The sequence below is a fragment of the Mycteria americana genome, chromosome Z (assembly GCF_035582795.1).
Source record: "Mycteria americana isolate JAX WOST 10 ecotype Jacksonville Zoo and Gardens chromosome Z, USCA_MyAme_1.0, whole genome shotgun sequence".
Lineage (NCBI taxonomy): Eukaryota > Metazoa > Chordata > Aves > Ciconiiformes > Ciconiidae > Mycteria > Mycteria americana.
In genome coordinates this window covers 9,309,998-9,337,818 of record NC_134396.1, presented here as the reverse complement: position 1 = coordinate 9,337,818, position 27,821 = coordinate 9,309,998, and the positions used below count along the sequence as shown (strand labels likewise).

General features: G+C 40.0%; 2 protein-coding genes across 9 annotated transcripts in view; one reads left to right on the top strand and one right to left on the bottom strand.

The window, feature by feature from the left end:
* NNT (nicotinamide nucleotide transhydrogenase) overlaps nt 1-1,760 on the bottom strand; it is a 44,594-nt gene extending 42,834 nt beyond the window's left edge. The window contains exons 1-2 of one of the 4 annotated variants that reach the window (XM_075488498.1): nt 1,627-1,760; nt 73-270 (exon numbers count right to left, since the gene is read on the bottom strand). In XM_075488498.1, coding sequence (XP_075344613.1) covers nt 73-223 — 151 coding nt within the window. In that variant the 5' untranslated portion in view covers nt 224-270; nt 1,627-1,760. Of the gene's footprint in view, nt 1-72; nt 271-1,080; nt 1,101-1,284; nt 1,428-1,626 lie in introns of those variants that run through there. The other 3 variants (XM_075488497.1, XM_075488496.1, XM_075488499.1) reach the window with 3 other exon arrangements.
* A 24-nt stretch (nt 1,761-1,784) lies between these two features.
* PAIP1 (poly(A) binding protein interacting protein 1) lies at nt 1,785-27,470 on the top strand. 5 transcript variants are annotated; one of them, XM_075488505.1, is made up of 12 exons: nt 1,785-1,916; nt 3,002-3,111; nt 6,706-6,887; nt 12,315-12,503; nt 16,082-16,194; nt 18,932-19,043; nt 20,297-20,422; nt 22,674-22,780; nt 24,153-24,270; nt 24,405-24,459; nt 25,068-25,161; nt 27,329-27,470. In XM_075488505.1, the coding sequence occupies exons 2-12, from the start codon at nt 3,081-3,083 to the stop codon at nt 27,420-27,422; spliced, it is 1,221 nt and encodes a 406-aa protein (XP_075344620.1). In that variant the 5' UTR covers nt 1,785-1,916; nt 3,002-3,080; the 3' UTR covers nt 27,423-27,470. The 5 variants fall into 5 exon arrangements, with proteins under 5 accessions (XP_075344620.1, XP_075344617.1, XP_075344618.1 ...); XM_075488502.1 differs by having other exon boundaries at nt 1,787-1,909; nt 2,994-3,111; XM_075488503.1 differs by lacking the exon at nt 1,785-1,916 and adding an exon at nt 2,573-2,639 and having other exon boundaries at nt 2,994-3,111.
* Nucleotides 27,471-27,821: the final 351 nt, after the last annotated feature.

Here is a 27,821-nt window from a genome sequence, read left to right as displayed (position 1 = left end):
TCTGAAAGAGAAATTCAAGCTATCGTCATGTTTCAAAATAAAAGATTATTTACAATAGTTTAATCAATTTACCTGGCTTTGGAGCTGCCTGAGACCTGAGCATCTGGTGGGTTCTAAACATTCGCAAACACAGCATTTTTGCAGAATGCACCTTGGGTGGTACCACATTGCCAAAAACAGGAGTTGAGCACCCACTAACAGCAATACGCAGAAGACTCGCCATTTCGCCGAGACCTCACAGCAGACTCCTTGCCACGTATGGAATCCCTGCTGCACATGTAAAAACAAAGCAAGAATAATTAATGATGCTAGAAAGAAGGTACGTAAACTCAGCAGCTTCAGTTTGGTCGACTGCCAGTGGCCATGAGATGATAATTTCTCCCCACCTTTTCTTTCTAGCTAGAAAACAAAACCAACTTTTTTCCGAACTGAGACAACTATCAAACTAAAGTAACAAGCCCATAGGAGGACAGACAGTACAAGTTGACCTAGAGATCGTATTTCTGTGACTCAAGACCGTATTCTCTTTACATCGTTGTTCTAAACAAGCAACTCTGACACGTGAAAACCTCCTGCGCCCCAAGGAACCAGACAAACAACTCAAATCCCAGCCAGAGCTCCCAAGGGAGCTACCCTGAGTGGGACATCGGCTTACAGACGCTCAGGAGACATCCTGAAGCAAGCAGTCGGAGTGGGACAAGCAGGGCAGCGGGGAGCGGGCAGGGTAGCCGGGCCGCCCTCGCTAGCAGGTAGCTGCCCGAAATCCCGCCGCCGCCGCGCACTAACGCGCCGTCCCGTCCCGTCGCTGCTCACGGCAGAAGCCCACCGCTCCCCGCCGGCTCGGCCCACAAGGCAGCGGCCCCGTTTCACTCCCGCCGCTATTTATAGCCCGCAGCCACTGACTGACCTTGGGCAGGCGGCTCGCCCTCCGCCGCCCGGGTCCGCCGCCGCAACGGCCGGCGGTCATCGCGCCCGCCCAGGGGGAAGCCCGCAGCCGCCACCACCTCTCCGCTCCCCGCCTGGGAGCGCTCCCCGGGGCGCCTGGGAGCGCTCCCCGGGGCCCCTTCCCGCGCCACCTACCTTCTCCACGCGTCCTTCCTCCCACGCGTCCTTCCTTCCTCCCTCCCACCCTTCCTTCCCGCCGCTCCCGGGCGCTGCGGGAGCGGGACACCGCAGCCTTCTCCTCAGCAACGGCCGCCCCCCGCCCGCGCCGGGAGAAAGCGGAGGTGGTGCCGCCACCCCTAAGCCCCGCGCACCGGCCCGCCACACCGCAGAGCACCTCACCCACCAGCCGTGCCGCCGGCGCCGGCCCCGCCGCGGCACTGACCGACCTTGGGGCGAGGCGGCGGGGCGGGGCGGGGCACGTAGCGGGCGGGGGGGAGGGGGCCGCCCGCCAACCCGGAAGGAGTGAGGGGAACGCGGAGGCCGGAGCGGTCGCGTCACGCGGCGTCCCCGTCCCAGAGCTGGAAGGGGGCGGCGGGGGGTGTCCGTCACGTGGCGCCTGCGTGCCGCCGGCGGCTCGCGCTCGCGCCCGCGCCTGCGCCCGCGCCCGCGCCCGTGCCCGCGCCTCGGGCGCCCGCGCGCGGCTGAGGGGCGGCCGGGCGGCTCCCGCAGGGGCGGCTTTACCCGCCGGTCCTGCGCTCTGCCCGGTGCCGCGGCTCTGGCGAGGGGTTTCCCGACGGAAGCTGAGGTATCGCCGTGGGGGCTGAAGTCGTCGCAGCCGTTGGGGGAGCCGTCAGGTGCTGGGCGCCGGCAGCAGGCGGGCAGGAGCAGCCGCTGGCGCCCTCGTCCCTCAGCCGTGGCGGGCCGCCAGTGACTGGGGCGAGGAGGCGAAGGTCGCGGCAGCCGACTTGCGAAGAGACTTCCTGGAACGTGGTTGTTTCACGTGGACAGACGCCACAGCATATAGGTGGTATCTTCTTTATTATTGTCGTTATTTCTTGAAATGTGTCATAAAGCAGTGATGTGGTGTAAGTGTTGGAGTGGTAGATACAATGCGGGAGGATAACAAAAAGAGTAACTCTGGCAACCGTGTAAACAATATGTGAATCGGTAAAAAGATCATGCTATTAAAGAGACAGTTTACAGAGGACAACTTGCCACGTTGCCCATTGCCTGTATATGTCGTCGTATTTCACACTATCTGTGTAGTTTTTAGGTATGAGTTAGGCTTTTGTTTTTATTCATTTACATCTATGTAACTGTTCATGCAAAATACACGTTGCCGGAGGTGTCACACAGCTTCCAGTCTCACAGGTGATGACTTATGACTAGAAGTGAAGTTAAGCACTGAAAACATGAGTCTCTGAGAGTAATTAATGGGATACCCTACTACTAGATGTTCAGGAGACTACCGTGCTTTTAAATAAATTCGTGGGAAAGATTCTGTTTCAAGTTACGGCTTATGTGCTAATATATGTACTTTATGTTTTGGGCTCAGTAACAATTGACTAGTGCAACAGCATGCCTCATCAGTATGATAGGGATCAGCATAATTCCAATTATTAATAATATATTCAGTTTTAAAAGCTAGAACTAGTCCTCTCCAGTTTTCTAATTAGAAATGTTGTCAGCATAAAAAGAAAAAAAGATGTGTGACGAAGTTGCAGTTTGTGGTTTCTCAGCACCACGCACTGCAGGTCTGTGCACTATTGCTTCTGAACTAAATTTTAGACTATTAGGTAACACACTTGGGACAAAGCAGGTAACTCCTCTAGTGGTTATTTACAAGTGGCCATAACTCCATTTGGTGAAAGTTTTAATCCCGCCATTGGGTGCTTAGGATATGTCTTGCAAGCTTAGGTGTCTCAGGTTTTCTGCTGTTTGGTCTCAGAGGATTGAAGTAATTGACAGGACTTTAGCTACTTGGGCCAGAACACCCTAAGCAGAATTTTAGGCATTGTCTAAAGGGGTTGACTATTGTAGGTGGTATTTGGGGACTGTAATTTTGGATTTAAGTGCCTGAAAGATTCTTCTTTTTATTTTTGTTTTAGGTGTCTACATTGGAGAGGGGAAATCAGGTTGCCAACCAAACACAACTGCTCTCGTGCAAACTTCAGTAGTGCATCTGTAACAAAAAGATGGATCTGGGATCACATTCGCCTCTAAACGGTAAGTAGGTGCCAAACAGTCATTAAATTAAGGTAATATGGAACATCTACTAAGTAAAAAAATTCACATTTGTGACCACAGATGAAAAGTTGTCTGGTTCAATACTGGTATTTAATTCCTCATAGCTTAATTTAATTTAATTCCTCATAACTTAAAGAATGAGGTTTGCTTTCTTGAAAGATTGGCATATTAAAAAGTGATGCCAGTAAATAATGATGGTTTTCTTAAAGCCTCAGGATCCTGAGACCAGTGATTGAGAATCTCAACTTCCTTTTTCACATGAATGTAAGCTTTTCATTCTCCTCCTGGTAAGGTAAAGTCTACAGATGTGACCAGAGGTTACAATATAGGCTTTAAGACTGGAGCTGAAATAACACAAGAACACTGAGTATTTTTAATATAGTTATTTTAGAGGCTAATTTGTGATCTTTAAAGGATTGCTAATACTGCTTAAATTTAGTTTTGACAATTGTTTACACAAGGGAAGCCTTCCAATTGTTTTGGAGGCTCATCAAAATCTCCGACATTTGCTCTCGTTTCAGTTGCAGAGTATAGATTTGTTAGTTTACCAGCCTTCACTTTCAGTAAGGGCTGCCTAGTTTTCCCGTGAGCCTGATTAATTTTAACTGTGTCACCTTTATGGTCTGGCCAACTTTGTCTCTCATGAAAAATCAGTCCAATTCATGCCTTGGGGAAGTAACAAATATTTTACACCCTACCTCCCCATTAATAATTCAAAATGGTAACATGTAATAATAAACCAAATAGGAACATAACTTCTAAAGACACCGTTTTACAGTACAGTTGGATTTTTTTTTAAATACCAGACAGTACTATTCTGATTTTTTTTTATAACGTTTTATACATACTTCCGTATTTTTCACCCCCTCGTGAGTTTGACCCAACAACACACCAGCCTTTGCCTTCGGCGGTGGAAGGAACACATGGCGAGGCCGGCACGGGCCAGGCTGTTCAGGGAGACCAAATACAAACATCACCGGCAGGATGCACTGAGGTGTATGCTGGGCGCCCCAGATCTCAGGTGCCTTCCTCATCTTGAAAGCAGATCATGATCTGGAGTTCGCAAAGCAAGTAGAGCAAGACTGCAATTGAACTAAAATAGGTGAATTAAATTGCAAATAGACATATGAATTGAATCATTCGCAGTGAATGCGATAATATTAGCAAAGTGCATTACATGGACCGTCTCCTTCAGTTAGTTCCTGTTGGCATGGAACGTTTGAAAAGTTCAATCAGATGAGCATTTGTTACCACGTCATGCATAAATCAAGCATGAAAATACATTATTCTGAACAACCCTGTTTAAATAGCTCTAACAGTACAGTAATATTGTCACATTGGAGGCTTAACTTTGTTGGCTCAAATTTAGAACTTAGCCTGCAGCTTTTCCACGCAACCCCCTTTCTTGTGGAAACAGCTGCATCTGCACAGGTAGATACAGGTCTCACACAGGTCTCCTGCTAAGCGTAGCTGCAGTCTCGGTCCCGTTCCGGTCACCTCGCACTGTTTGTTCCTGTAAGGAAGCGATTCCGAGAGAATACTCTCTTTTTGAAAATGCCGTTTCCGAGCTTTCGTGGTTTTTGAGGAAGGTGTGACCGGGGCACATCCCGCGGCCCCAGAGCCGGCTGCCGACGCGCACGACCCCCAGGGTGGCTGGTCGCTGGCGGTCGATCCCGTGCTGGGCGGGGCGTGAGACTCATCCGTGCTGAGTACGTGGGGCTGCCGACGCGGCCCGAAGGCCGGGCGGGAGCCGCTAACCCGTGGCAGCCGAGCGGCCCGGCCGGCGGGGCAGCTCTCGCCGACGCCCGGCCTGCGGCGGGCCGCGCTCCTCCCCCTCCCGGCGGCGGCCCCGCGCCGGGGTTGCTATGGCGACGGGCGTGGCCAAGTCGCGAGGGGGCGCTGTCAGCCGCGCCGGGCCGCGACCATCGTGGCGGTGCGTGTGGGGGTGAAACTGAAAGTGAAGGGGTGGGGCCGCGGCGAGGCGGGGCCGAGCTGCCGCGCTGCGCCCCGCCCCCCGGGGCCCTCGCTTACCCCGCGCCGGTCGCCGGCTCTCTCCCATGAGCGCTTGAGCCGTCCCGGCCTGAGCATGTCGGAGAGTTTCGACCGAGCTCCAGGTGCCGGCCGAGGCCGGGGCCGAGGAGGCGCTGTTCCCCTCAGCGGCGCGGGCGCGTCGGAGAGCGGCGGCGGGGCCCGCCTCGGGGGCAGCGGTTCCCACGGCTCAGGCTCGGCCGAGGAGCAGCAGCACCAAACGGGCGGCCTCTTCCCGCAGCAGGAACCATTGCGGCCTCCGAAGACGGTGCCGCTGGGCACCGGAATCGCAGGTACGGGTTGCCGCGCAGCGGCCCCCTCCCCGCCCCTCCGGAGGCCCCCGGTAGCGAAGGTGTCGGGGTGCAGCACCCTGAAGCCTGCCGCGCTCCGCTCGTTTGCCCGCACCGCTCTGCTCCTGCATCTCTTGTCGCTCTGATTCCCCCCCAGCCCCCTTCGCCGTCCCACTGAGACTCGAGCCGTGGGGCTTCCCACCTCCCCCCGGCCTGCCCACAGGGACGCGTCGTTTTTCCCACCCCCGCACCTAGGGGCAGAGAGGTCTCCGCGGCCCGAGGGCTAGCGCTCTGTGCACGCTGGGCACCTGCCTGGCTCTTCTCGGCACTGCACGGAGATGAGCCGCGTAGGAGCACAGGCACTTTTCCTCAGAATAGTGGTCATATTTCTGAGTTATGGGCCTGTGCCCAGCTAAAGGTGTGATGTTGTATTGCAGCCACTCACAACGCCTCTCTGTCTGTCCCCCCCCTTTCTGTGCCCTCACATCTGTGTGTGCATTTTATCCATCTGTTAATCTGACCACAGATGGTCTCAGCCTTCTCCTTATTGAAGAACTCCAGCCTAAAGCTTTGCCAAAAAATAAACCCAACCCAACAGTAACACAAAGCATTGTTTGTTGGTTAGCTTTTTCAGGTAGGTGTCAGGTTCTGTTTTCAGTAAACTTAGACGCTAATCTATAAAGAGACGTTTGGAAAATGTGGAAAATATGGTTTTAAAAACACTGTTCCATTGGAGTTTTTTAGCAAATGGTATATGAGAACAACGATAACTAGGTGTCTTTGAGGATTATGTTAAAAATTAGTGTTGTTAAAAATTAATGATGTCTTCCATTTATTGACCTTCAAAGTCTTGCATTTGTAGCTGAAATCTGTGAAAAACCCACAAGATGAGCAAGCATACCATAAACAGATTTACTAGTTTCTCAGGTTAGCTCTTTTAGAAAACATGTTTTCATGGGAGAGGAGAGCGCTCATTTTTCTTTTTTTCCCCTCCTCTCCCCTTTTTTTGGTTACCTTCACATGAAGGTTGTGTTTACTTTCTGTCATGTAGAAAGATATCTAGTGTTTGCTAAAGTGAAAACTTTATCCATATTTAAGAAAAACAATAAAAGCAATATATGTGAAGTAAACTTGAAAGTGTATTTATAGTAAAAGTATATTTAAAGTCCAAAAAATTATGTGTTTGTATGTACTCTGTGTGAATACATCCTAGTTTAGTGATTTCTAAGAAAAGCTGTTGTAAAAAACTTTTCAGAACACCTGCAACAGACGGGAATTCTATCTGGATCACAAGACAAAGTTTCACTTCCTGATTCTGGACCAGAAATGGCTGAACCTCAGGTGGCTGTGGCTCCTGTGGTAACGTCAAAGTTGTCTGCTAAAGCACCTGAGTTTTATCCAGCAGGATACAACCAGAACTTCAATCAGAACTTCACAGTGAGTGTTTATCTTCTCTCCTTAGTATATGCCAATTTACTTATATTCAAATTAACAATGTTTTCTTGAGATCTTGTATATCAGATAACTTGAATGCTGCATTTCCTGAACAGATTCCAAAAATTCTGATGACAACCTCCAGAGTCACAGTCAGAATGTTAAATGATAATGAGTGAATATTATGGTGTACGTGAGAGCCTTTAGGGATATTTTGCTAAAGCTTGCTGCAGATAACCACATTCCTTGTTGATTACATCAAGTATTGACTACTCCCAATATCAGAATAAGCTGTCTTTTTGGCAACTGCCTCTGTTTTAGTTACATCTACACTGCGTTTTAAGTAAAGGCTTAGCTGCACTTTTATGGAGATTTCATAGGTCTTTGAAGCAAGCATGGGTGAAAGCTTGAACTTTAGCTTTTCTGAGCACAGGCTTTACCTTTCCTAAATTTACTGTGCCATGGGTATGATTGGCCATGACTGCCTAACTCACTGTACCATCGTGTGTCTTTCAATTTCTTCAGTGGCATCATATCACCAAAGGGCAAAAAAGTAGGGTTAGGCTCATTTGTACCAGTTACCTACCCACATACCTGTAAGAAATATATTTGCAGCCAGACTAAGGGTGATCTCGGGTCAATATTGTAGATGCATCATGTAATAAAAGTTGGTACTTCTTATTTTCTACTCCATTGTCTTCCATGTTACTGCTTCAGTAATTCTACTCCAGGGAAGATCTACGTGAATTCTTGGAATATCCTTTTGTTATGCAAGCAGCCAAACTCTGGTACTATATATAAACAGGTGGGAACCATTACTTTTACAAATACAATCAAGTGATGAAAAACAATTATACTGAAACAAGTAGATTTTTAATAACTTATAGAAAAATACGTGATTTGAATGCTAAATATGGTGGTTTGGTGTTTTGAAGTCTTTTCCTCACCAGTAAAATTGATGTTATCTTAATGTTACCAGCTTTGCCAGCTTACTGAATAGAGTACTGTCCTGAATAATACAAGCCCATAGCAAATATACAACAGTTAATAAAATGCCAACACGAACATGCTTCAGTGAATGCATAATCTAGGGGAAAAATAACTACTTTGCCCCAGTACGTTACATGTTTTCTATACGTAAAGGATTTCAGTTTCAAGACCAAAAAACCCGCCATTTGGAATGGCATACATAATGCATACTTAAAATTACAAAGTTTTGAGGCCAGCAATGTTGCTTTTCAGCTGTTTTGCAAAAACATACAAGCATGTGGGAGTTCCTGGTTGCTATAATGTAGGAATATGCTATGAATGTGACGCTTCTATTAATAAAAATACCTCTTAAAATGCTAGCAAAACCTAGAACACTTATTAGGAAGGATGTTGCAGGGACACTAATCTAATCTGAATATACTAGGCATAGAGTAGTGGTGTTTCAGACTTTCGGCCTTCACTATTACAAAGTTCGGGGTTTTTTTTACTTTAATGACTGAATTAATTTCATAAATTGGGCTCACTTGCAATAAAAATAAGAAATTCAGCACACTTGACTACTACACAGATTTTGACCATGAGTTTTAAAATTTGAATCAAAACAAAGTTTTGAGAAACTTCTGTTTTTCTGACTTAAAATTAATACTTTTTAGCTTTCATTTATAATGTTCCCTGGAATTTTTAGATCTGAAAACTCACATTTCTCTTATAAAATACACAGTGGTTTTGCTATTAAGCATTTAGTGTTTTAGAAATAAAGTGTTGATTTCTTGTTTGTTTGATGTTACTGTGATTACTATGTGTGTCCATATAACATTTGATTATTAGATTAGTTAATTTCTAGTTAGTTTTGATACTCAAAACTATCAGTTACCTGTGAAGATAGTTTAAGGAGTACAGCATACAAGGCATACTAGAATTTTCAGAAAAACTTTACTAGGACTTTGGGGAAAAGAGACCTCTGTGGAATTCTCTGTTTGCATACAGCTGTCCCTCCCATCAGAAGTTGCAGTAGAATTAGTGACTAGATTTAGGTTTGGATTGCCAGTGGGAAATGTTAGACTTGTTCTCTGGCATGGGTGTATGATAATAATATGGCTGTCGCTCTATCAGAAGCGCGTAATGTTGTTCTCACTTAATAGTTTTAGGAGTGAGATTTGTATTATCTTAGGTGGAATCCTCCCCCTCTCCCCCCCCCCCCCCCTTTTTTTTTTAACTTCACTTAATTTCCAAAAGGACACTAAGCAGCCCCAGTGTTGGTTGTATCCATTTAGCCAAGCACAGGGTGCCACTTAACCTCATATAGCATGGATACGTGATTTTGTATATGCAGTAGTCTTTGTACTTAAGTTTGCAATAACTTTATTGTAAACTTGTTGAGTGCATATAATCTGAAAGGGGAAAAAGCTTGTTCCTAAGAAGTCTGAAGAGAAATCAAATCAATGATAAATTATTAGTGACTAAGTTCCGAAGTGGAAATGTTGTGAATACTGATCAGGTATAGGAAAGTGGTAATTGGCAAATGTACAGAAACAGAGCCCAAGAGCAGACTTGGCTCATGTATCTTTTCTATAGACTTTCTGTTTTTTATCTTTACGTAAGTCAGAGGAGTTTTAGTACCTATTTAGCCTTTTCATTGTTACGTCTTTAAACTCATGAACTGACTCTTAGTAGAGGAGAGGCAAATCTATAATCTTTAAATTGGTGACTCTTTTGTTGTGAATAATCCAGGATCTCATCCTATAGCTGTCAAACATAAAGGAGAAGGATTAGGCAGCATTGGCTTGACTTAGAAATCATTGAAATTAATGGAAAATTTCTAGTTGACTCTCATGGCTTTGAGTCATAAATTTGTAATGAATGTGTAAACTTATAGCCTCCTGTTAGCCAACTGCTGGTTAAAAATAATCCAGAGGGATTTGCTTGTTTTTCTTTAGTTGGTATAGTATGTGGTCCTGTCTTCTCTGTTAAATCTTGAAATCTGCCAATGAGAAACGCAAGTGGTTTATGTCTAGAAGTTACTAGGCTAAATTTAATTAGTTTTTAAAGCATCAAGTGTTACTAATTTAGCGATACACAACTTCATTATAATGTTTGAATTACTCATTTTTTCTCTCCTATTTGTTCTGTTCCCTGGCATAGTTACTAAAACCTAGACTGCCTTTGGAGTTGCATATTTAGTATAGGTAGATGAATGTGGTACAGAGTTTATCCTCTGTGTTTAGCCTCTTAATTACAAAATGGGAAGAGGAGTATGAATACAGGGACACCAGTATACCAAATGGTATTGGGGCCCCTTCCAAAACAAGGGCATTCTCCTCCAAGACTGAATTCTTATCAGGTGAGTATGAGAGGAAGATACCTTCCTCTCTGCTGAATGAGGATCTCATAACAACCTCATGGCTGTCAGAAAGAGCAGCAGCTTTCACTAGCCACAGCAATTGCATTACCTGCAACCTGGCTGGAGAGTTTTCAAACAGGTTGTTTGGAGAGATGCGAGTTCAGCTGTATGTGATTAAGCTGCAGTTGTTGCACAATAATGTCATAGTTCTGTGGAACAAAGTAGTTTAAGTTTATTGTACAGAACTTTTACTGGGCTATTTGAAATTGCCTAGTAAAAGTTAATTTCCTTTAGAGAAATAGAATGTTTAGCAAGTTACACATAGGCCTGTTAGCTTTTCTTCTTTGGCTTTATAAGCTCCAAACCATTAGAATCGTTGAATACTTTAGGTTAGAAAGGACCTCTGAAGTTCCTCTGCTCCAATCCCCAACTCAAAGCAAAACCACTTGGATCAGGTTGTTGAAGGCTTTATCCTTATGAGTAGTAACAATTTGCCACCATTTCTGTAAACCCGTATTTTTTTTCCTATGTCTGATGGACAACATTAAGTAACTTTGTCTTTAGTATTAGTCACTGGGCAAATATTCTACTTAATTAAACATCATAGGAAATCTTTCTAGTTTTGCCATATTGATATGTCCCCCATTAGCTTAAGTTGTGTACCCTTATGACATGGGTCTTAGAGTTTTGGAAAATCTTTTTTCCCCACACATTCTTCACAGGTCATGAAATTAATGTCAATACTTGATTTTCAGCAATGTGTATCTGCCTTTCTCCACAGTTCATATCCAGTTAAAAACCTTTCACAGATCCACGTTGCTTCACAGTAGAGCAGAGACTGAGGCATTTTGAAGACGGAAAGTAAACGGCATTCACTCATTAAGGGAGGGATGGTAGGGAGAGGGAGAATATAATTATAAACCTTATCAATGTATTTATGTCCACTCAGTAAAGAAAAAGTATTTTATCATTTTTAGTTCAAGTTTTCATTACAGTACATATATTTTAAAACTTTTTCTTGTTAAATAGTAGATCAGTTGAGAATTCTGATATTCTGTATGTTACCCTTATGTCTTGAATCGCTAATTATAAGTAATTTCTTTAGCAGTCCCTCTTCAGGCTCCTGCTTGCACTTCTGAAATCTATGAGATGCTTTTCACAATCTTTTGTGTAGGGTGACAAAGTTGAATTATTTGTGCTATGTTATTACTAGTGACATCACAATGTATGCTGCTTCCTCTGCTGTTCCCCTCATATACTAACACTATAATCATCCAGAACAGTATTGACTTTAGATGCTCTTACATACGTTCATTTCTGAATGGACAAAATTAGCAGCCTTCTGTTCCTCAGTGGGAGCATAAACATCAATAAAGTCATATTGTGCTAGCTCATCCTTTCTTTAGGGAGCAGGTGTGTTTACTGTCTGGTTTTTAACCTCAGTAGCTGCAAATTAATGCAATACCTTTTGAATAGTTTCATTTCATGCCTTGTAATCTTTTCATCCATTGCCAAGAGATGCAAATTTGCTGACTTCAAAAGATCGGTTTTCCTGGCTATACTTTCTACATGGGAACACTACACTCTATTTATTGTATTTCTGTAATTTCTCCCCCTTCTGCATATTTTGGAGCACTATACACTCTGTGTAAGCCCAAAATACTTTGTTTCAAATTTTCAGTTATTTTTCCTTCTACAGTAGTTCATATATCAGCAACACGGTTTGTGTTTGCATCAGGAATGGGTGTTGAGTTTGAGTTTGGTAGTTTTATTCTTAACAGTTATACTTACTTACTCTTGCACCCAACTTGGCAAACTGATTTCTTTTTAATCTGTCTTTTGATGTCTTTTGCTGGGACACCCTAATCTTTACAAAAACATGTTACCTAGTTCTTAAGATGATAAGACTACTGGAGCTTTCTGATGCATTGAAGTCTATGCTCTCTAAAAATGTTGAAGTGAACTGTGTAATAAAGATCACTATCAAGTATGCAGAGACTCAAGACTACGGGCTATATGGTTACTTCTGGAGACAGTAAGTGTAATAACATTATTTTAGGTTCCTTTTAAATAGTTGGTATATTCTTTCACTGCTATAGGATTCTTCCTTTGAAGATAGATATGATGGCTATCTGACTTTGGCAGAATATGTCCAGGACTTCCTAAATCACCTCACGGAGCAACCAGGTTGTTTTGAAACTGAAATAGAGCAGTTTGCTGAAACACTGAATGCCTGGGTCACTGCAGATGAAGCTTTACAAGAACTCGTTGAACTCATCTATCAGCAGGTAGCCTGTGTATTCTGTCTTATAACATGGATATTATGCCTCTGTTAACTAGTGTCCAAAATACACATAACCAGTATAATTTGTTATCTAATTGTATCTACGTATATTTTAATGGTTTGAATTTTTCTTTTTAGACTGAAACATATAGGGAGAAATTTTGCTCAGCGAATTGAAATGGTAGCTCAAGTGTGCAGTACATGGGTGGTTGACAAATTTCCTGAATTTCCTCTGTTTCCTTTGTTGTGTGTTTAGATCTCCTGGGTCACATACTAGAGTTGAAGTTAGAGCACTTTAATTAAAGGGAGTTATATTTGAATTGCTGTATTTATATAGAAGAGATTGAAAAAACTCTTAAGCAATGTCAGAGTTGTATACTTTTAGTCTATCCTGCAAAAAAATTTCTTCATAATACTTAGATACTTCTAATTCCTTGGTATTTTAAAAAATTAAAGTCATACCTACTGTATACATCACCCTTTGGGAAATGCTCCTTTATTGAGAGGGTTTCTTCATTTGGAATATAGCTATTTCAGAACAGCATAATTGGAGGAAAGGAAAGGCCATCTGATGGTAACTAGGTCCAGTCCCATTGATGGCCATGGAAATGAGGGCAGAGACCTTGAGCTGAACTCTGTACTAATTAGGGGAACCATTGGAAGCAATAGCTTAATATGTGTTGCTTAGCAAATGAGCTGCTGTTACTGTCTTCTGGGCTTGCTGCAGAGCATGAAGTCACACTTGTGCTTGCTATTTATTATATTAGGTGTCGCTCACTTTCCTGTGTTGGTTGCTTTCAAATTCTACCTTGAAGAATGCAAACTCTTATTCACCTTTTAAGTGTAGATACTTGCAGAATATTTTAATCTGGGGTATGTAGAACCTGCATGACTGGTTGGTCATTGTACAGAACTGTAGAGTCTCAAGTTTCTTATTGTGATACAGAATTGATGCACATTTAATTCAGAACAGTTTAGTTAGGTGTTAAGATTACCTGTGCTGTGTTTGGCAGTATCATTTTCCCATCCTTTATTTGAATATATGGAGGTAGTTAAAAAAAGATGAACATCTTCCATATAACTTTATTGGAAGAAGAAAAGAGGATTTCATCCCAATTTTAACTTCATATATGTTAAATACACTGACTGTCATTTAATGTAAGTCTTTAATATTGCCTCTTCCTCTCTCTCCCTATTTAAAAACAAGTCCAGTATTAGGGATGGCTGTGCCTTCCTCAACTGAGAAGCATTAAGCGTTACCAGTCTGAAATTATGTGAAAAATAAAACAGCACAAAAAGTCGCTAAAAACACTAGCTAAAAAAAACCAGCTGTGCTACTATCTAAAAGCATCTGATTTTAGTTTTGTTGTATTTCAGGATAGGATAGTGTTTGAGTGTAAGTTAACTATGCTTATTATTCTTCTGTTTTGAGCAGAGGCTCAAGTATTTGTATTTCCTGGCTTATCACAAAACAATTAAAATTGCTGAAGTGTATTTATAAGCATCTGCTTCAGTGATGTTAATTTAACCCAACAGAGCAGATTTACAGATGCTAGGTTTGTGAAGGAAAGAGACTAAAATGAAGGAAACCCAAGTCCTGTAAAGTTCTCCCTTCATCTGTGTGTTGGGTATCTTAACCTGTCTATAAGGATTAGTCATATACTTCCCCCTGTTCTTCCTAATCCGTTTATGTCTCTGGACGGAGTGAAATGCCAGTTCTCTTGTTTTCCAAAAGCTGAATACTATGACTCTATAGCTTAAGAATCTTGACTGTTGTATAGTTAATACACTGGATTGTTCCTGTTACAGCAAATAAAATTTTTCAACATACGTATTGGTAGATTAGCCTTCATGCTTAGGTTGTGACTCAAAATTTGAGTCAGAGAGAAACTGGGATTACCAGCAACAATAATTGAGGGCAGATGATACTGCACTGTAATGATTGGTTATTAACAGATATAAGGTGGTTTTTTTGGTCTCTCTGTGCTATGCCAGGTCATAATACTTAAAATTTAATTGTTTCAGTATTCAATGCAACCACAAATACAGACCAACTAATTCAGAAGATAATGTTTAAAAAATACAGATGAGGTTTAAAGAATTTGTGTGTGTGTGTTTGGTGTTTTGGGTGGGGGTTTTTTTGTTTGTTTTTTGTTTGGTTTGGGTTTTTTTGTAAGGAAAGAGAAGTGTAATTTAAGTTATGTATTTTGCCTTATAAAAAAGGGGGCACCTCTTCTAGTCCAAGCAACTGATTGAACCAAAGCACCAAAAAGCTTGTTAGCTATTTCACGTGCTTCTTACTGGAAACCAAATTCTATTTTACTATCTTAATTACTTAAACTTGTATCTTCCAAAGACACTCCATTTTTTTTCCAGCGACTATGCACATAGTACAGTTAACACTGAGTGCATATTTTTCTCTGCCTGTAGAAGGTAACTAGCTATATAATGCATTGACATGCTAGTGGCAAGATGCTTTTTTCAAACATGTTCAAAGCAGAAGTGTGCAAGCACATCCGTAGTGCTGGTAGATGATCAAGATGTAAAAGGAATGTTCAAAGATGATAAAGCCATATGGGAAGTTTAATGAATTCTTAGTATCCCTGTTTTCTTTTTGGCAGAGCTGATTGAGTTATTTACACCAGAACCTCTTTTCACCAAGGCTGTATCTGAGAAATAATCTCAAATTCAAGTGTTGTTAGAATAGAGTTCAAAACAAGTGAACAGTAATAAATTGCCAAAATAAGGGTATGTTCTACATTAAGTTCTATGAGAGGTTGAATGTAGATGCTATTGAATTCCCAATTACTTTTTTCCACCTCTTGAAATTTTGAAGTATCAGATTTAAAGCAAAATATTTTTCAGACAGTGTATAACTTAAGTTGTGGAATTTCATTGCTACAACCTGTTTTTAGATTACAAAAGTGTAAATGTTTAACAGTAACAGGACTTGTTTTAGAAAAAAGGCCCCATCAAGAGCTATTAACTGTAATGATACAGTTTTAACCTCTGAATCAGGAGATTGCTATTCTGCAGGTTGCTGGAGCATGTACAGGAAAAAGTATTTATCTTTACTTGCCATGTTCTTGTACTCTTTCCCTGGACACTCACTATTGCCAAAAATAGATTCTGGGATAAATAGCTCTTAGGCTGAATGAAGGCAACTCTTTTTTATTTTGGTTTAGTGTACTAATAACACCTTGAGAGAGTGCGTGTCCTTGAAAAAGTGTCTTAATGTCCACTGTTAATTTTTTTGTATAAACAGTTTGTAAGTGACTTTCAGACACTCTTTGGTTGTAGGTCACAATGGTGAAGTAGAGTTGAGGACACATGGCATAATGGTGGTTGTTTTCTTAAAGCCACAGAATCACAGTATAATGAACTTTCACGTGCTGAAACGCACATAGCAAAGTGATGAGATACAAAAATTACATGACAAATAGCAATTATTAATCTTCTGCTCTTCAGTTGTCTAATCAACTGTTGTTAAACAGAGTTTTCAGAAAAGCTTTTAAAGATACTTCCTGATAGACTAATCATGAGTTTTATGAATAATTTATTTTTCCACTTTTATTTTGGAAGGCCACATCTGTTCCAAATTTTTCCTACATGGGAGCACGGCTGTGTAACTATCTATCTCACCATCTAACCATTAGTCCACAAAGTGGGAACTTCCGACAGTTGTTACTTCAAAGGTCAGTATCAGCATGTCATTTTATGCCTGTTACTTTCTCAGGTTACACGTCTTCCTATTTTGTATAGTCTTAATGTCATGGGCAAAGAGGTATATATTCAAAATAGAAGTTTAGATTGAGGATTATTAAAGCACAGGTACATAGTGGATATCGAATACACATTTTTGAATATTTCAGTATTTTTAAATATGAAAATAGGACTCCATTCAGAGTTCTGTAGGCTCTTTTGAACTGAGTATCCTAGACTGATCCCAAATTACAGGGTAAATTTGAAAGCTAGTCAACCTTAAAAGTATACTAAATGCTTATATATGTACCGTCCTTGTCCTTTGACTCTTGCCAGGACTTAATTCATTGTGGTTTTTTTCCTTAATTACTTTTCTGTCTGGAGTTGCTGTGTAAGGTTTCTTCATTGATCAGCTAACCGACTTTATATTTATGAAGTAGATGCATAAAATCCAGATGGACAAATTTCTTCAATTTTCAGTTACTACAGAGTTCTGGGGGCTTACAGTTTAATAATGAATAGACTTCACAGCTGACAGAAATGCAACTTTTTTTTAAATGGATATATTTCCTTTTAAATCTTACTGCATGACATTTGAAGGAGTAGTACGCTTTAGTACTTCAGAATTCTTTAGAAATTAGCCTTTTTTTCTTTAAGGAGTTTGGGCTTTCTAAGCTTCAGGCTTGCTTCTTATTTAAAAGTTTCACTTAGTCCACCTATGTTTAGGAGCAAAGGCATGATAAACTTTAACAGTAATACATTCTGATGATCTTTTATCAGGAGTGGTATCTTATGGAGAAGCTGAAAATACTTTTTTTTCCCCTTGTCCCAAAGCAGATGAGTCTTTTTTTGCCTTCCAGTTAATCACTTTTATCTTCTGATTTTTTTTAATCTTCTATGTTTGTTACTTGAACATGAAGGAAATCCCTGTTCCTGTTGGATTATCTGGTTTCTGTTTTTTAAAGCCAACCCAATAGATAACATTCATTTTAGCACCCTGAAGCCATGAATTTAAAGTAGCTTATGTTTTTGTTGCAAGTATGGATGGAATTGGGGGAGGGGGATAAACAACCTAACAATATGACCACAGAGTGTTCCTCTTCTGTTTCTCAGCCTAAGTTTCTACCTTAAATTTTGTATTTCAGCTGCTTAGATTTTTCAGTTTCTCTAGTGTTTCTTAATCCATTACATAACCATTGAGAATACATTAGAAGTTGTCTGGCTTTCCTTTTATCTCAAATATTTTTTAATTCTGTTTTTGAACTGCTATGTAAACTTGTATATTTTTGGCAGAGTTGTTGAATACTAGAAAAATTACCTCACTGCTATGTTATCTTAATCCTTTGTATTTGTATTTTTATCTAAATTATAGAATCATGGAATGGTTTGGGTTGGAAGGGACTTTAAAGATCATCTAGTTCCAACCTCCCTCCCATGGGTAGGGACACCTTTCACTAGATCAGGTTGCTCAAAGCCTCATCCAACCTGGCCTTGAACAATTCCAGGGAGGGGGCATCCACAACTTCTCTGGGCAACATGTTCCAGTGCCCCACCACCCTCACAGTGAAGAATTTCTTTCTGCTATCTAATCTAAATCTACCCTCTTTCAGTTTAAAACGTTTACCCTCGCTCTGTCACTACACTCCCTGATGAAGAGTCCCTCCTCATCTTCCTGTAGGCCCCCTTTGAGTACTGGAAGGCTGCTATAAGGTCTCCCCGCAGCCTCCTCTTCTCTAGGCTGAACAACCCCAACTCCTTCAGCCTGTCCTCATAGGAGAGGTGCTTCAGCCCCCTGATCGTTTTTGTGGCCCTCCTCTGGACCCGATCCAACAGGTCTGTGTCTGTCTTATGCTGCGGGCCCCAGAGCTGAACGCAGTACTCCAGGTGGGGTCTCACCAGAGTGGAGTAGAGGGGCAGAATCACCTCCCTCGACCTGCTGGCCACGCTTCTTTTGATGCAGCCCAGGGTGCGATTGGCTTTCTGGGCTGCGAGTGCTCATTGCTGGCTCATACTCACTTTTTCATCCACCAGTGCCCCAAGTCTCTGTTGGGCTGCTCTCAATCCACCCATCACCCAGCCTGTATCCATATTTGGGGTTGCCCCGACCCAAGTGCAGGACCTTGCACTTGGCCTTGTTGGATTTCATGAGGTTTGCACAGGCCCACCTCTCCAGCCTGTAAAGGTCCCTCTGGATGGCATCTCTTCCCTCTAAAGTATCAACCACACCACTCAGCTTGGTGTCTTGAATAACACATCACTGTCACTTAAAATGGTGAGATAAAGAATTTATTGAATAACTGTAAAGGCATCTAAGACAATGTGGGCAGCACCCTGAAAGGGGGAAAATATCTTTCAAAGAGTATATCTGCTTTACTTCTGTAGACATTTGGCTGCCTGTGTTAAACTTCAGGGACCCATATTCTAATATATAAACTGTGTAACTGTTTTCTAGTGTTTACATGTTGTAATTTGCTCTATTTCATTTTGCTGTCTCTGATATCTCAGTGCTTGAAAACATAATTATGTAATCATGTGTATTCATGTAAAAGGACACAAATCCACAGTGTCCTTGTGAAGTCCTCTCGTTTCCTTCACAAATCATGCTTCCCAGCATTCAGCATTTAACAGTTTTAATGCAGTTTGTAAGTTCTTAGCATTCTGTTAAATAGATAGCATGTTATATATGTTGGGATGTCTACAGATGATAAGGTTTTGTTTTAATGTTCACAGGTGTCGAACAGAGTATGAAAACAGAGATGAAGCTACCAAAGGAGATGAGACCACTCGAAAACAATTTCATGCCTTTGTGCTGTTTTTAGCTGAACTTTACCTTAACCTAGAGGTAAGAAGAAAGTTGCATGTCAGGTGGTTCTTCGTTAATTTTTTTGTTGTGTTTAGGTAAAGACTGAAATGGAATATAATTTGAGGTGTTCTTCTAAAGGGAGAGGGGAATAAAGTAAAAGAACTTTAGAACAGTTTCATTATAATATGTGTTCAAGAAACAGATAAACAAAAAAGGACAAGATCATTAGAAGAGAAGTGTATAAAGATTTAAAAAAAAAGTGTAAGAATTCATAAAAAGAACCAACCGTAAACCAACTTTGGAATTAAGCTTTTGGTATTTTCTTTTGATTTGGAAAACGCCCAGATGACTACACTTAATCAACATAGGAAATGTTACAACCTAGCAGAATCAGATTAGGTTCAATAACCCATGTAATTCAGCATTCAGCCACTAATAGGAGCTATTATCAAACCCTTGAAGAAGACATGGAAATCCTCAAAATGAGCCATTAAAAATGCAGACCTTTAAAGAGATTTCCTCTGAAGGCTGCGTCTTTGGCTTATGCATGAAGCATGAAATCTTGTATTTAGATTGTTTTTTTGTATCTGTGATTTGTACAAAAGACACTATATACATGTAGAACTTCTTTAACTCTTATACCTGTAAGTTCAGTAAGTTCACTAACTGCTGTAGTGTACTTAAAAATATACTTTTGACTGGGTTTTTCAATGGTTTGATTTAAGCAGACACTATAAAAATGTTCTGTTGGCATGAGGAAAGAAAATAATTCTGACTCTTCCATTTCTGTTTATAAGTGGGCCTTGAAAACTGCTTTTCACTTGCTAGAAGTAAAAAGGAAGATTTGCAAAGGGGTTGGGGGAGGGGGAGTTGTCCAGTTCTGTGGAGTATACCATTTATTTTTAAACCATTTTCTATATTTTTTTAAATACATAAAGAGTGCCTTCTAGAAGTAAGCCACTACAGCTGTAGAGGATACATAATGTAGTACGGGATGGAGCATGGGTTTCTGGGAATTTGGGATTTTGTGGACCATTTGCCAGGCATTTGATAGCTTTTCCTAGCAATTTATTAGCAAAGAAACAAAATGCTAGACATGCATTGTTATGTATATGTCAGAATTGTAAGGATATTACTCGAAGTCTGTTAGAGTATTTGGCACGTTCTTCCAACTATAGAGCTCAACTATGTTGATTACAAACCAAGTCATACAGCATTCAAAAGAGAAAATGTGACTAAATTAATTTCTACAACTTAAGTCTTTTAAATGTTTTTTAATATATATTTTGCAGATTAAAGGAACAAAGGGACAGGTAACGCGAGCAGAAATTCTTCAAGAAGGCCTTCGGGAATTACTAAATGCACTCTTCTCTCATCCTGTGGACAGTAATTTGATATGTGCAGTGAAATTGCTGAAGGTAAGACAGTAGTTTTAGAAGGAAAAAAAGTCAAGTTTTTTTTAACCTTCCTGCCTTTGGGAGTAGTAGGGGAGACTGCAAATGAGGAAGTGTTTATAGGGTTTTATGCATTACATCATTAGTGGAGCAAGCTGTACGTTTTTTCTTTTTCCTTAGTACCATTATGAAATTGAGCCAACAAAGAAGTAACATACTGCTCTAAAAGTAAAATGCAAGGCCGTTTGTGTACATACAAGAGCAACAGAACTGAAGCCAAGGTGCAAAGGAGAAAGCAGTCCCTTCAGGTCTCCTTTTGCTGGTGTGGGAGAAAACTGTAACCAACTTGAATGAATTGGAGTGTTTTGGCTATGTTCTCTGTTCTGAAGGGCACTTAGCAGTTAGGGTCTACCACTTGTGCCAAAAGGTTCTTGATACCTGTTATTTCATACTGTGATGTCTGCACCATTGCTACTGTAGAAATATATGTATTTCTCTTTCATGATGAAAACAAACCTCTTTACTCTTAACTTTTTCTTAAAAAAAATTGTTAGCCTCTATGCAGGGAGAAACTTTTATCTCCACTAGCCATGGTTATAGTTGGGAAAACAGAGTTTATTTTAGGAATGAAGGTTAAAAGCTAAACAGTATTTTTCTGGAGGTTTGTTTCTGGTGGTTTTTTTTTTGTGGTTGGTTGCTTTGTTTTTCCTCATTCTTCCCTCTTCTTCCCATTCCACTATTTTTCAGACTCTTCTATCTTGAATTCCAATTCTGGCAGCTTATTTTGATTTTGTAAATAAAGAACAGGCAAGAGAGGTTTTACACCTTCCAATTTAAACCCTTCATTCAAAGTTTGGATGTTTAAGCAGGTTGCTTCATAAGTGTGAGGTTGTGTTCAACAAGCACATTCACTCCTGTGGGCAATCCTTATGTTGGCAGTGCTTCCCTGAGACAAGGCCCACTGAAGGACCTTTCAAAAGGCAGTACACAAATCAGGAAGCTTTCCAGTACTGCTGTTTTTTATAATTGTTCTCCAAAAAAGATGGAGGTCTCACTATTTCTGTGGATATTCTTGGAATATTTATTTGGCTTCACAACCTTCATTCTAAAATAAGAGGCAGTGATCTAAATTATTTTATGACACATTGCTAAATCTAAAAGGTGTTACAGAACAGATTTTTTTTTTTTAATGCAAGTGTTTTCTGATGTCCTACAGTATCTACAGATTTTGGAGTATATCTGTAGATAGATTGGGCTACCTCATGAAACCTTGGTTTTGCTACTGAAGCAATAAATGTCTCCTGTTGTCTTTTCCATTTAATATAGTGACAGATACAGGTTTTTCACCTGTTTGTTTTGCAATATGTTTATTTTTAATTCAGCCTTCTTGGTGCTATTATCTAATTGTCTAGGATCAAGGTAGGACCACAGTAGAAAACTGGGAATTCCAAACAAGTGCTAAGATGCTTGCTTTTATCTTTGGATTTTATTCCTTTGTATCATCAGGTGCCCTTCCAAGCATTTTGGATCCTGTAATAGTTACGCCAAGTAGATGAGGAATTGCTATTAACTTTTATCATAGTGGCAAACTAATTTTTTCTGATTTAACTCCTCCTGTGCAATCATTAGGCAATGAAGTTCCTATTCTTAACATAAAAGACTTTCATCCATGGCAGTTCTAGACTGCTGCCAAAGTGCTCTCAGCAGCAGCTTCAGCCTCACAGATTTTACATATTAAAATTCAGGCTGGCTTGGTCAGGTAATTCTTGGCTCCTCTTATATATACCCAGATGAAATTCTCCGGCATGTCTGATGCTAGCTAAGTTGATTGAAGTGTTTCTAAAGTTTATTAAACTGTTCATTATTCTCAGGTAAGCTGGTGCCATCATCTGCAAAAATAAGGTCTCCTTTTTTATAGCATGTACTTAGATCAAGTGAGATCTGACAAATGTCACTGAAGAGTTGTTTCAAAATCATATTTCAAGACTGAAAGAAGTGGCTGTGAACTTCTGGGTAACATAAACACTGGACATATTGCTACCATGCTGTCTGTAGTCTAAAATAAACTATTTACAAGGTCTATTAATCTATTTAGCAAAAAGATGTAGGCAATTGGGAGCTTCAGCCCTCAGGTACTCACACAATGCATCTAAACATTATGAATTTTTACAGAATCTCTTCTGTTGACAGTTTATGAAAGTTTTGTAGTTTTCTTTAAAAAAAAGGGGGGGGGGGGGCAAACAAACAAAAAACCCCACTAATCCCTTGTCTCTAGTTGACAGGTTCAGTTTTAGAAGATGCCTGGAAAGAAAAAGGAAAGACTGATATGGAGGAAATTATTCAGAGAATTGAGAATGTTGTGTTGGATGCAAACTGTAGCAGGTGAGAAGATAAATTTATGTGCACTGTTCTGTTTTTATATTAAACAGAACACTCTAAAAATCTTCAAGAATAATGAACATGTCCAAAACATTACCTTAAAAACTTCTATTTATGAAAAATAAGGTGATTGGGTCACTTCCTATGAAAAAAAAAAAAAAAAAGTATTTTTCAATTGAGGGTGTTCGGGGGTTTTTTGTTTTTTCTCATTTTTGTATTTTATCTTTTAATAGAGATGCATGTTCCTCTCCCCCCCCCCCCCCCCCGCCCTTTAGGTCTTAATCTTCCATAAGTGCTTTAGGTTCTAAGAGCAAGTGCATATACAGAGACAATAGTGGCAGTGTCTCATAGTTTATACTTTTAAATCTGAATTTAACAGTATTAAACTTATACAAATCACTGTAAATGTAAAGGCAAAATGGAATATGCTTTGTGTGTGTGTGTTTTTTTTCTGGAGAGCATACCTTTTTGGCAGGGTCTTATGGCAGTCTGGAAGAAAATGAGTGGTTGGCTAATGTATTCTGCTTCTCAATTTGCAATCAGCTGCATGGATGAGGCTATCTGATTCTGCTGTACTTCATCCTCAGCTTCTTGCAAACTTAGTAAAAACCTATGGAGGGTTCAGACCCTGTGACCTGATCTCTTGCCATATGGAGGAAGGCCAACAGGTAGCCCATAGCATCTGTGGGTTGTAACTGAGCTTCCCCCAGGGAGGATGAGGAAAATTTTTCCTTCAGGAACCAGAGAAAATTGATAGCGCAAGCCGAGGCTTCAAAGACACAGAAGCCACAGACTTATTTTAATAGAGAAAACAACTGAAGATTTTATTTATTTATTCCTTAATGAGACTCTGCCATGGACTTTCTTAAAAGAAGAAAGCAATTTCTCTTATTTTCGGGATGAAATGGGTGGTGGTATCTAGTGTATTGGAGACATTACTTCTTGCTGTTGACTGCAAAATTTCAGTGTGATAAAGTGAGCTAAAGTTAGGAGCATAAATTACATGATTAAAATACAATTTGAAGATCATCCCCCTGTTTTTCCCAGTACTGTCCTTTTATCAGAAAAGGATTTGTTCCTCAACTTGTGCTGCACGTTTGGTACCTTTATAAAAACTATAGCAATTTCTGTTCATATGGGCTCCTTACCACAGAGGAAGTGGAAAGGATGAGTATCTCATAATTGACACATAAAGCATCTAGACTTGCAGGGAAAAAAAGTAACTCAGAATTATCTGGAGACTGGACCAAACTTTGTCCTTTTTAGAGCTTGGGGAGAGGGGTGGATTTAATGATCTAGTATTTGCAAGATGAAAGCCAAATTTCTTGCTTAGCACAAAACATTCTAACTTCTGTGGTGCTTCTCTTTATTTCAGAGATGTGAAACATATGCTTCTGAAACTAGTAGAATTGCGATCAAGTAACTGGGGTAGAGTTCATGGAACGTCTCCGCATACAGAAGCTACCCCTGAAAATGACCCAAACTATTTTATGGTAAGAATGTACAGACACTTCAGTTCCTTAATTTAATGTGAATTTAACTTGATTCATAGACAATCACATTGCTGAAAACTACAAACAGCTGTCTCTCTGAATGCATATAACTTACTGTATAACTTTATTCTTAGAATGAGCCAACATTTTACACTTCTGATGGTGTTCCTTTCACTGCGGCAGATCCAGGTACGTCACAAGCTTAGTATACCTGTCTCAATCTTTAAAAAGTTGTAATTAAGTGTATGTCCTGTTGAAGTACATAAAAAGTTGTTCTTCAAATGTCTGAAACTCGTACAACTTAAAAGACAAAATTATGCCTGAATTCCTGACTTTGTTTAACACATGCCTTATTCTGCATTAAAAGAAGGTAAATATTTGAAATGGAGAATATATTTGAGTTCATATAGTTCAGAAGAATTTGTGCCATAGTCCTCAGCACTTGGTCTCTCTAGGAAGCCAGAAATCTTCAAGTCTTCTTTTGTTTGTCTATTGTTAGTAGCAACAGGGTTTGTTTCTTCCTTGGTTTCTTTGTTTTCCGTAATCTGAACACAAAGTGGCATGACATCATTTGGGATAAACACATCTGTGACTACCTTTACAGTTGTCTGGGAAGATAGGTATCATTCTTAAAGTTTGATTGATGTCCTGAGAAAACACTGTAGCAGGAGATTTTTTATAATGTGTTTCATGCCATTTATGGTTTCATTAAATAGGCTACTTTCAAACTGTATAGATGTATGTTAATTTAGAGGACTAGTCTTATATATTACTTAGTCTCATTTTTACTTTGCCAGATTACCAAGAAAAATACCAAGAGCTGCTTGAAAGAGAGGATTTGTTTCCAGATTATGAAGAAAATGGAACAGATCTATCAGGACCTGGAGATCCGTATGTTTTCTTTTTGAGTGATAGGGGTTTTTTAGTTGTTTTTACTGCAGACTTAGGAATCCAATCTTGACAAAAATGAAACTAAATAATATTATTTAGCTCTACAATGGAAGTTATGTATTTGTTTGGGTGTAAGTTGGTTTGTAATCACACAAGTTTGAAACAAATTTTATATTTCTCCAACTGAGTAGGGTAATTGAATTTCAGGTATCTATGCACATGTAAAAACATACTCTCTTCTGCATTTAAAAAAAAAAAATTTGCAAGCAAAATGAAGCACCAGACCTTCAGGTGTTGGTGGTGAGGCAACCTCCATTCATTTGACTGATGCATATATGCATCCCAGCTAGAGATGATTACAAAATTTTCAGAGTCTTTCAAAGGGAGAAGGTTGTTAAGTTTCTCTCCTCAGGATAAGTAGTATTCCCTCAATTAAATGGCTATTCAGTATTCCTGTAGAACAAGAAAAGCAAGCTAGTGGCAAAGGGAGAAGCAATAGATGGGAATACCCTCTGACTTTCTGACACTGGTTTATAAGAATTTAATAGCAAAACAGTGAAAGAAATATGGTCTAAAATAAATTGCTCTGAGCTTTGTACTCACCTGGTTGAAGGAGGACTTTCAGATCTTGATTTGATAGCTAAGAACACTTTCAGTGTTGTGTTAATGTGTTGTAAGAGTGCTGGCCTGGGTTGATATCTTTGTTAGTAAATTAGAAAACGTCTAAGTGTGTGCCTAGCTGAGGTCAGTGGCAAGAACTTTGGAAGATAAATTAGAGATGTCATCAGAAATCAAGCTCATACTAAGGGGAAAAAACAGACCCATGTGAACCTCTGTGCTTAGAAGAACAAATTAAATGCAAGTGGAGACAGACAGCAGTTAAAAACCACAGCAAATCCAAAGAGTGACATGTGGAAGACTGAGAGTCAAGCTTCATGCAAGGTGACTGTGGAACCTTCTTTGCTGAAGGCTTGAGAAGAGCTTTGACAAATGTATGCTGATCCTCTGTCAGCTATTTCTCATGACTGACACTGGGGAGAAGGGTTCTGTGTTGAGTCCCTTCTCAAGTCTGCACTTCTACAAGAAAGAAGGAACAAATGCAGTAAACATGTAGGCTGCTTCTTCAATGCACAATACTGAAGCAAAAATACTTTCCTTACATGTTTCCGTGGCACTTAACTGTGGTTTTGTGTGAAACATACCATTTATGGCCTCTTTGCAGATGAGATGTGCTGATTCCCTTGTTTGGAACTAAGGCACAGAAGATGATAAACTGAGCACTTGAAATTAGTGCACACTTTTTGAGAGTCAGTAGCTGCTGACTGTTTTATAAGGCTGTTTAGAATTATATACACTGTCATGCTCAAGCTACAATTACCTTGTCCTAGTTTATGGTGATGAACACTCCAGTTGGACCTAGAGAAACCAAGGAACACTCAAGTTACTTCCTAATAACTGTGGGGAGAGAGAAAAAGCTGGAATGATGCCCATCACTTCCCAACTTTAGTTTGAAACTCTATGATAGTCTCCACTATGTGCAATACTTACTGTCATTAATGGGATCCAGTCTTTTCTGTGACCTGAATAAGACAGATCTTTTCCGAGAGACTGGTTACCATATAATAAAAGGTAATAGAGTGCAGATGCAATAGGGAGGTGAATTAAGGTTGCCTTCTTTTATATATCAACAAATAGGAGTGCAGGTTTTCTATATAAATACATTCTTTGACTAGTGCACAACCAAGACAGTTGATGCACTATTTGAACTAGGATGTCGACCAACCAAAAATTATGCTAATATGATGCTAATTACGTTTTTTGCAAATAGATCAGTACAGATGCATTATTAAATTTTGGGAAGCTTGGATTACATTATTGCATTTTCTATCATCTCAGGAACTATTTCTGTCCGTGGACAGCATAAGATGATCTAAAATGGTGACAAACGCTGTAGGTGTTTGCACATATCTCTGCTGCTTTGAGGTTTCTGTTTATTTGTTTTCCTAGTACCCATGATTTTTTTTTCCTCTTCATCCCCTTTAAGAAAATAACATAGTTAGCTGTTGTTTACAAAGCTCTGTTTTTATTCTTGACATCTACATAAATGTTTCTGAAAATCTGTATGTAAACTTCACATCTTTGGTGATTTTTTTTATTTTTTTTTTAGGTATTTTGATGACATTGACGACGAGATGGATCCAGAAATTGAAGAAGCATATGAAAAATTCTGTCTAGAATCAGAACATAAGAGAAAACAGTGAGATGTTACACATTAATGTTAGTTTATTAAGCCAGTTTAGGGATGGTTAGAATACAGGGGGACACAAAATATTTGTACCAAAATAAGGAACTTGAGTTTCTCCAAGTACTAAAGTTATACAATTCCATTTTGTTTAACAGAATTTGCCAAAAATTGTAAACTTATGCCCTGTAACTTAAAATGTTGTGTATATATCATAGTTTATTTTATGTACAGGTGTATGAACAATGTTTTGGCTGCAATAAAAATGATTTTGAAATTATCATAATTGAAATTAAAATTTAGTGGGGAACTGTCCCATAAAACTTCCCTTGAGGGAGAAAGGGGAAGAATAACTTGATCTAAATTTAATTGCTTGCTTGCTTCTTTTAGTATATATTGGGATTTACTCATGATCTTT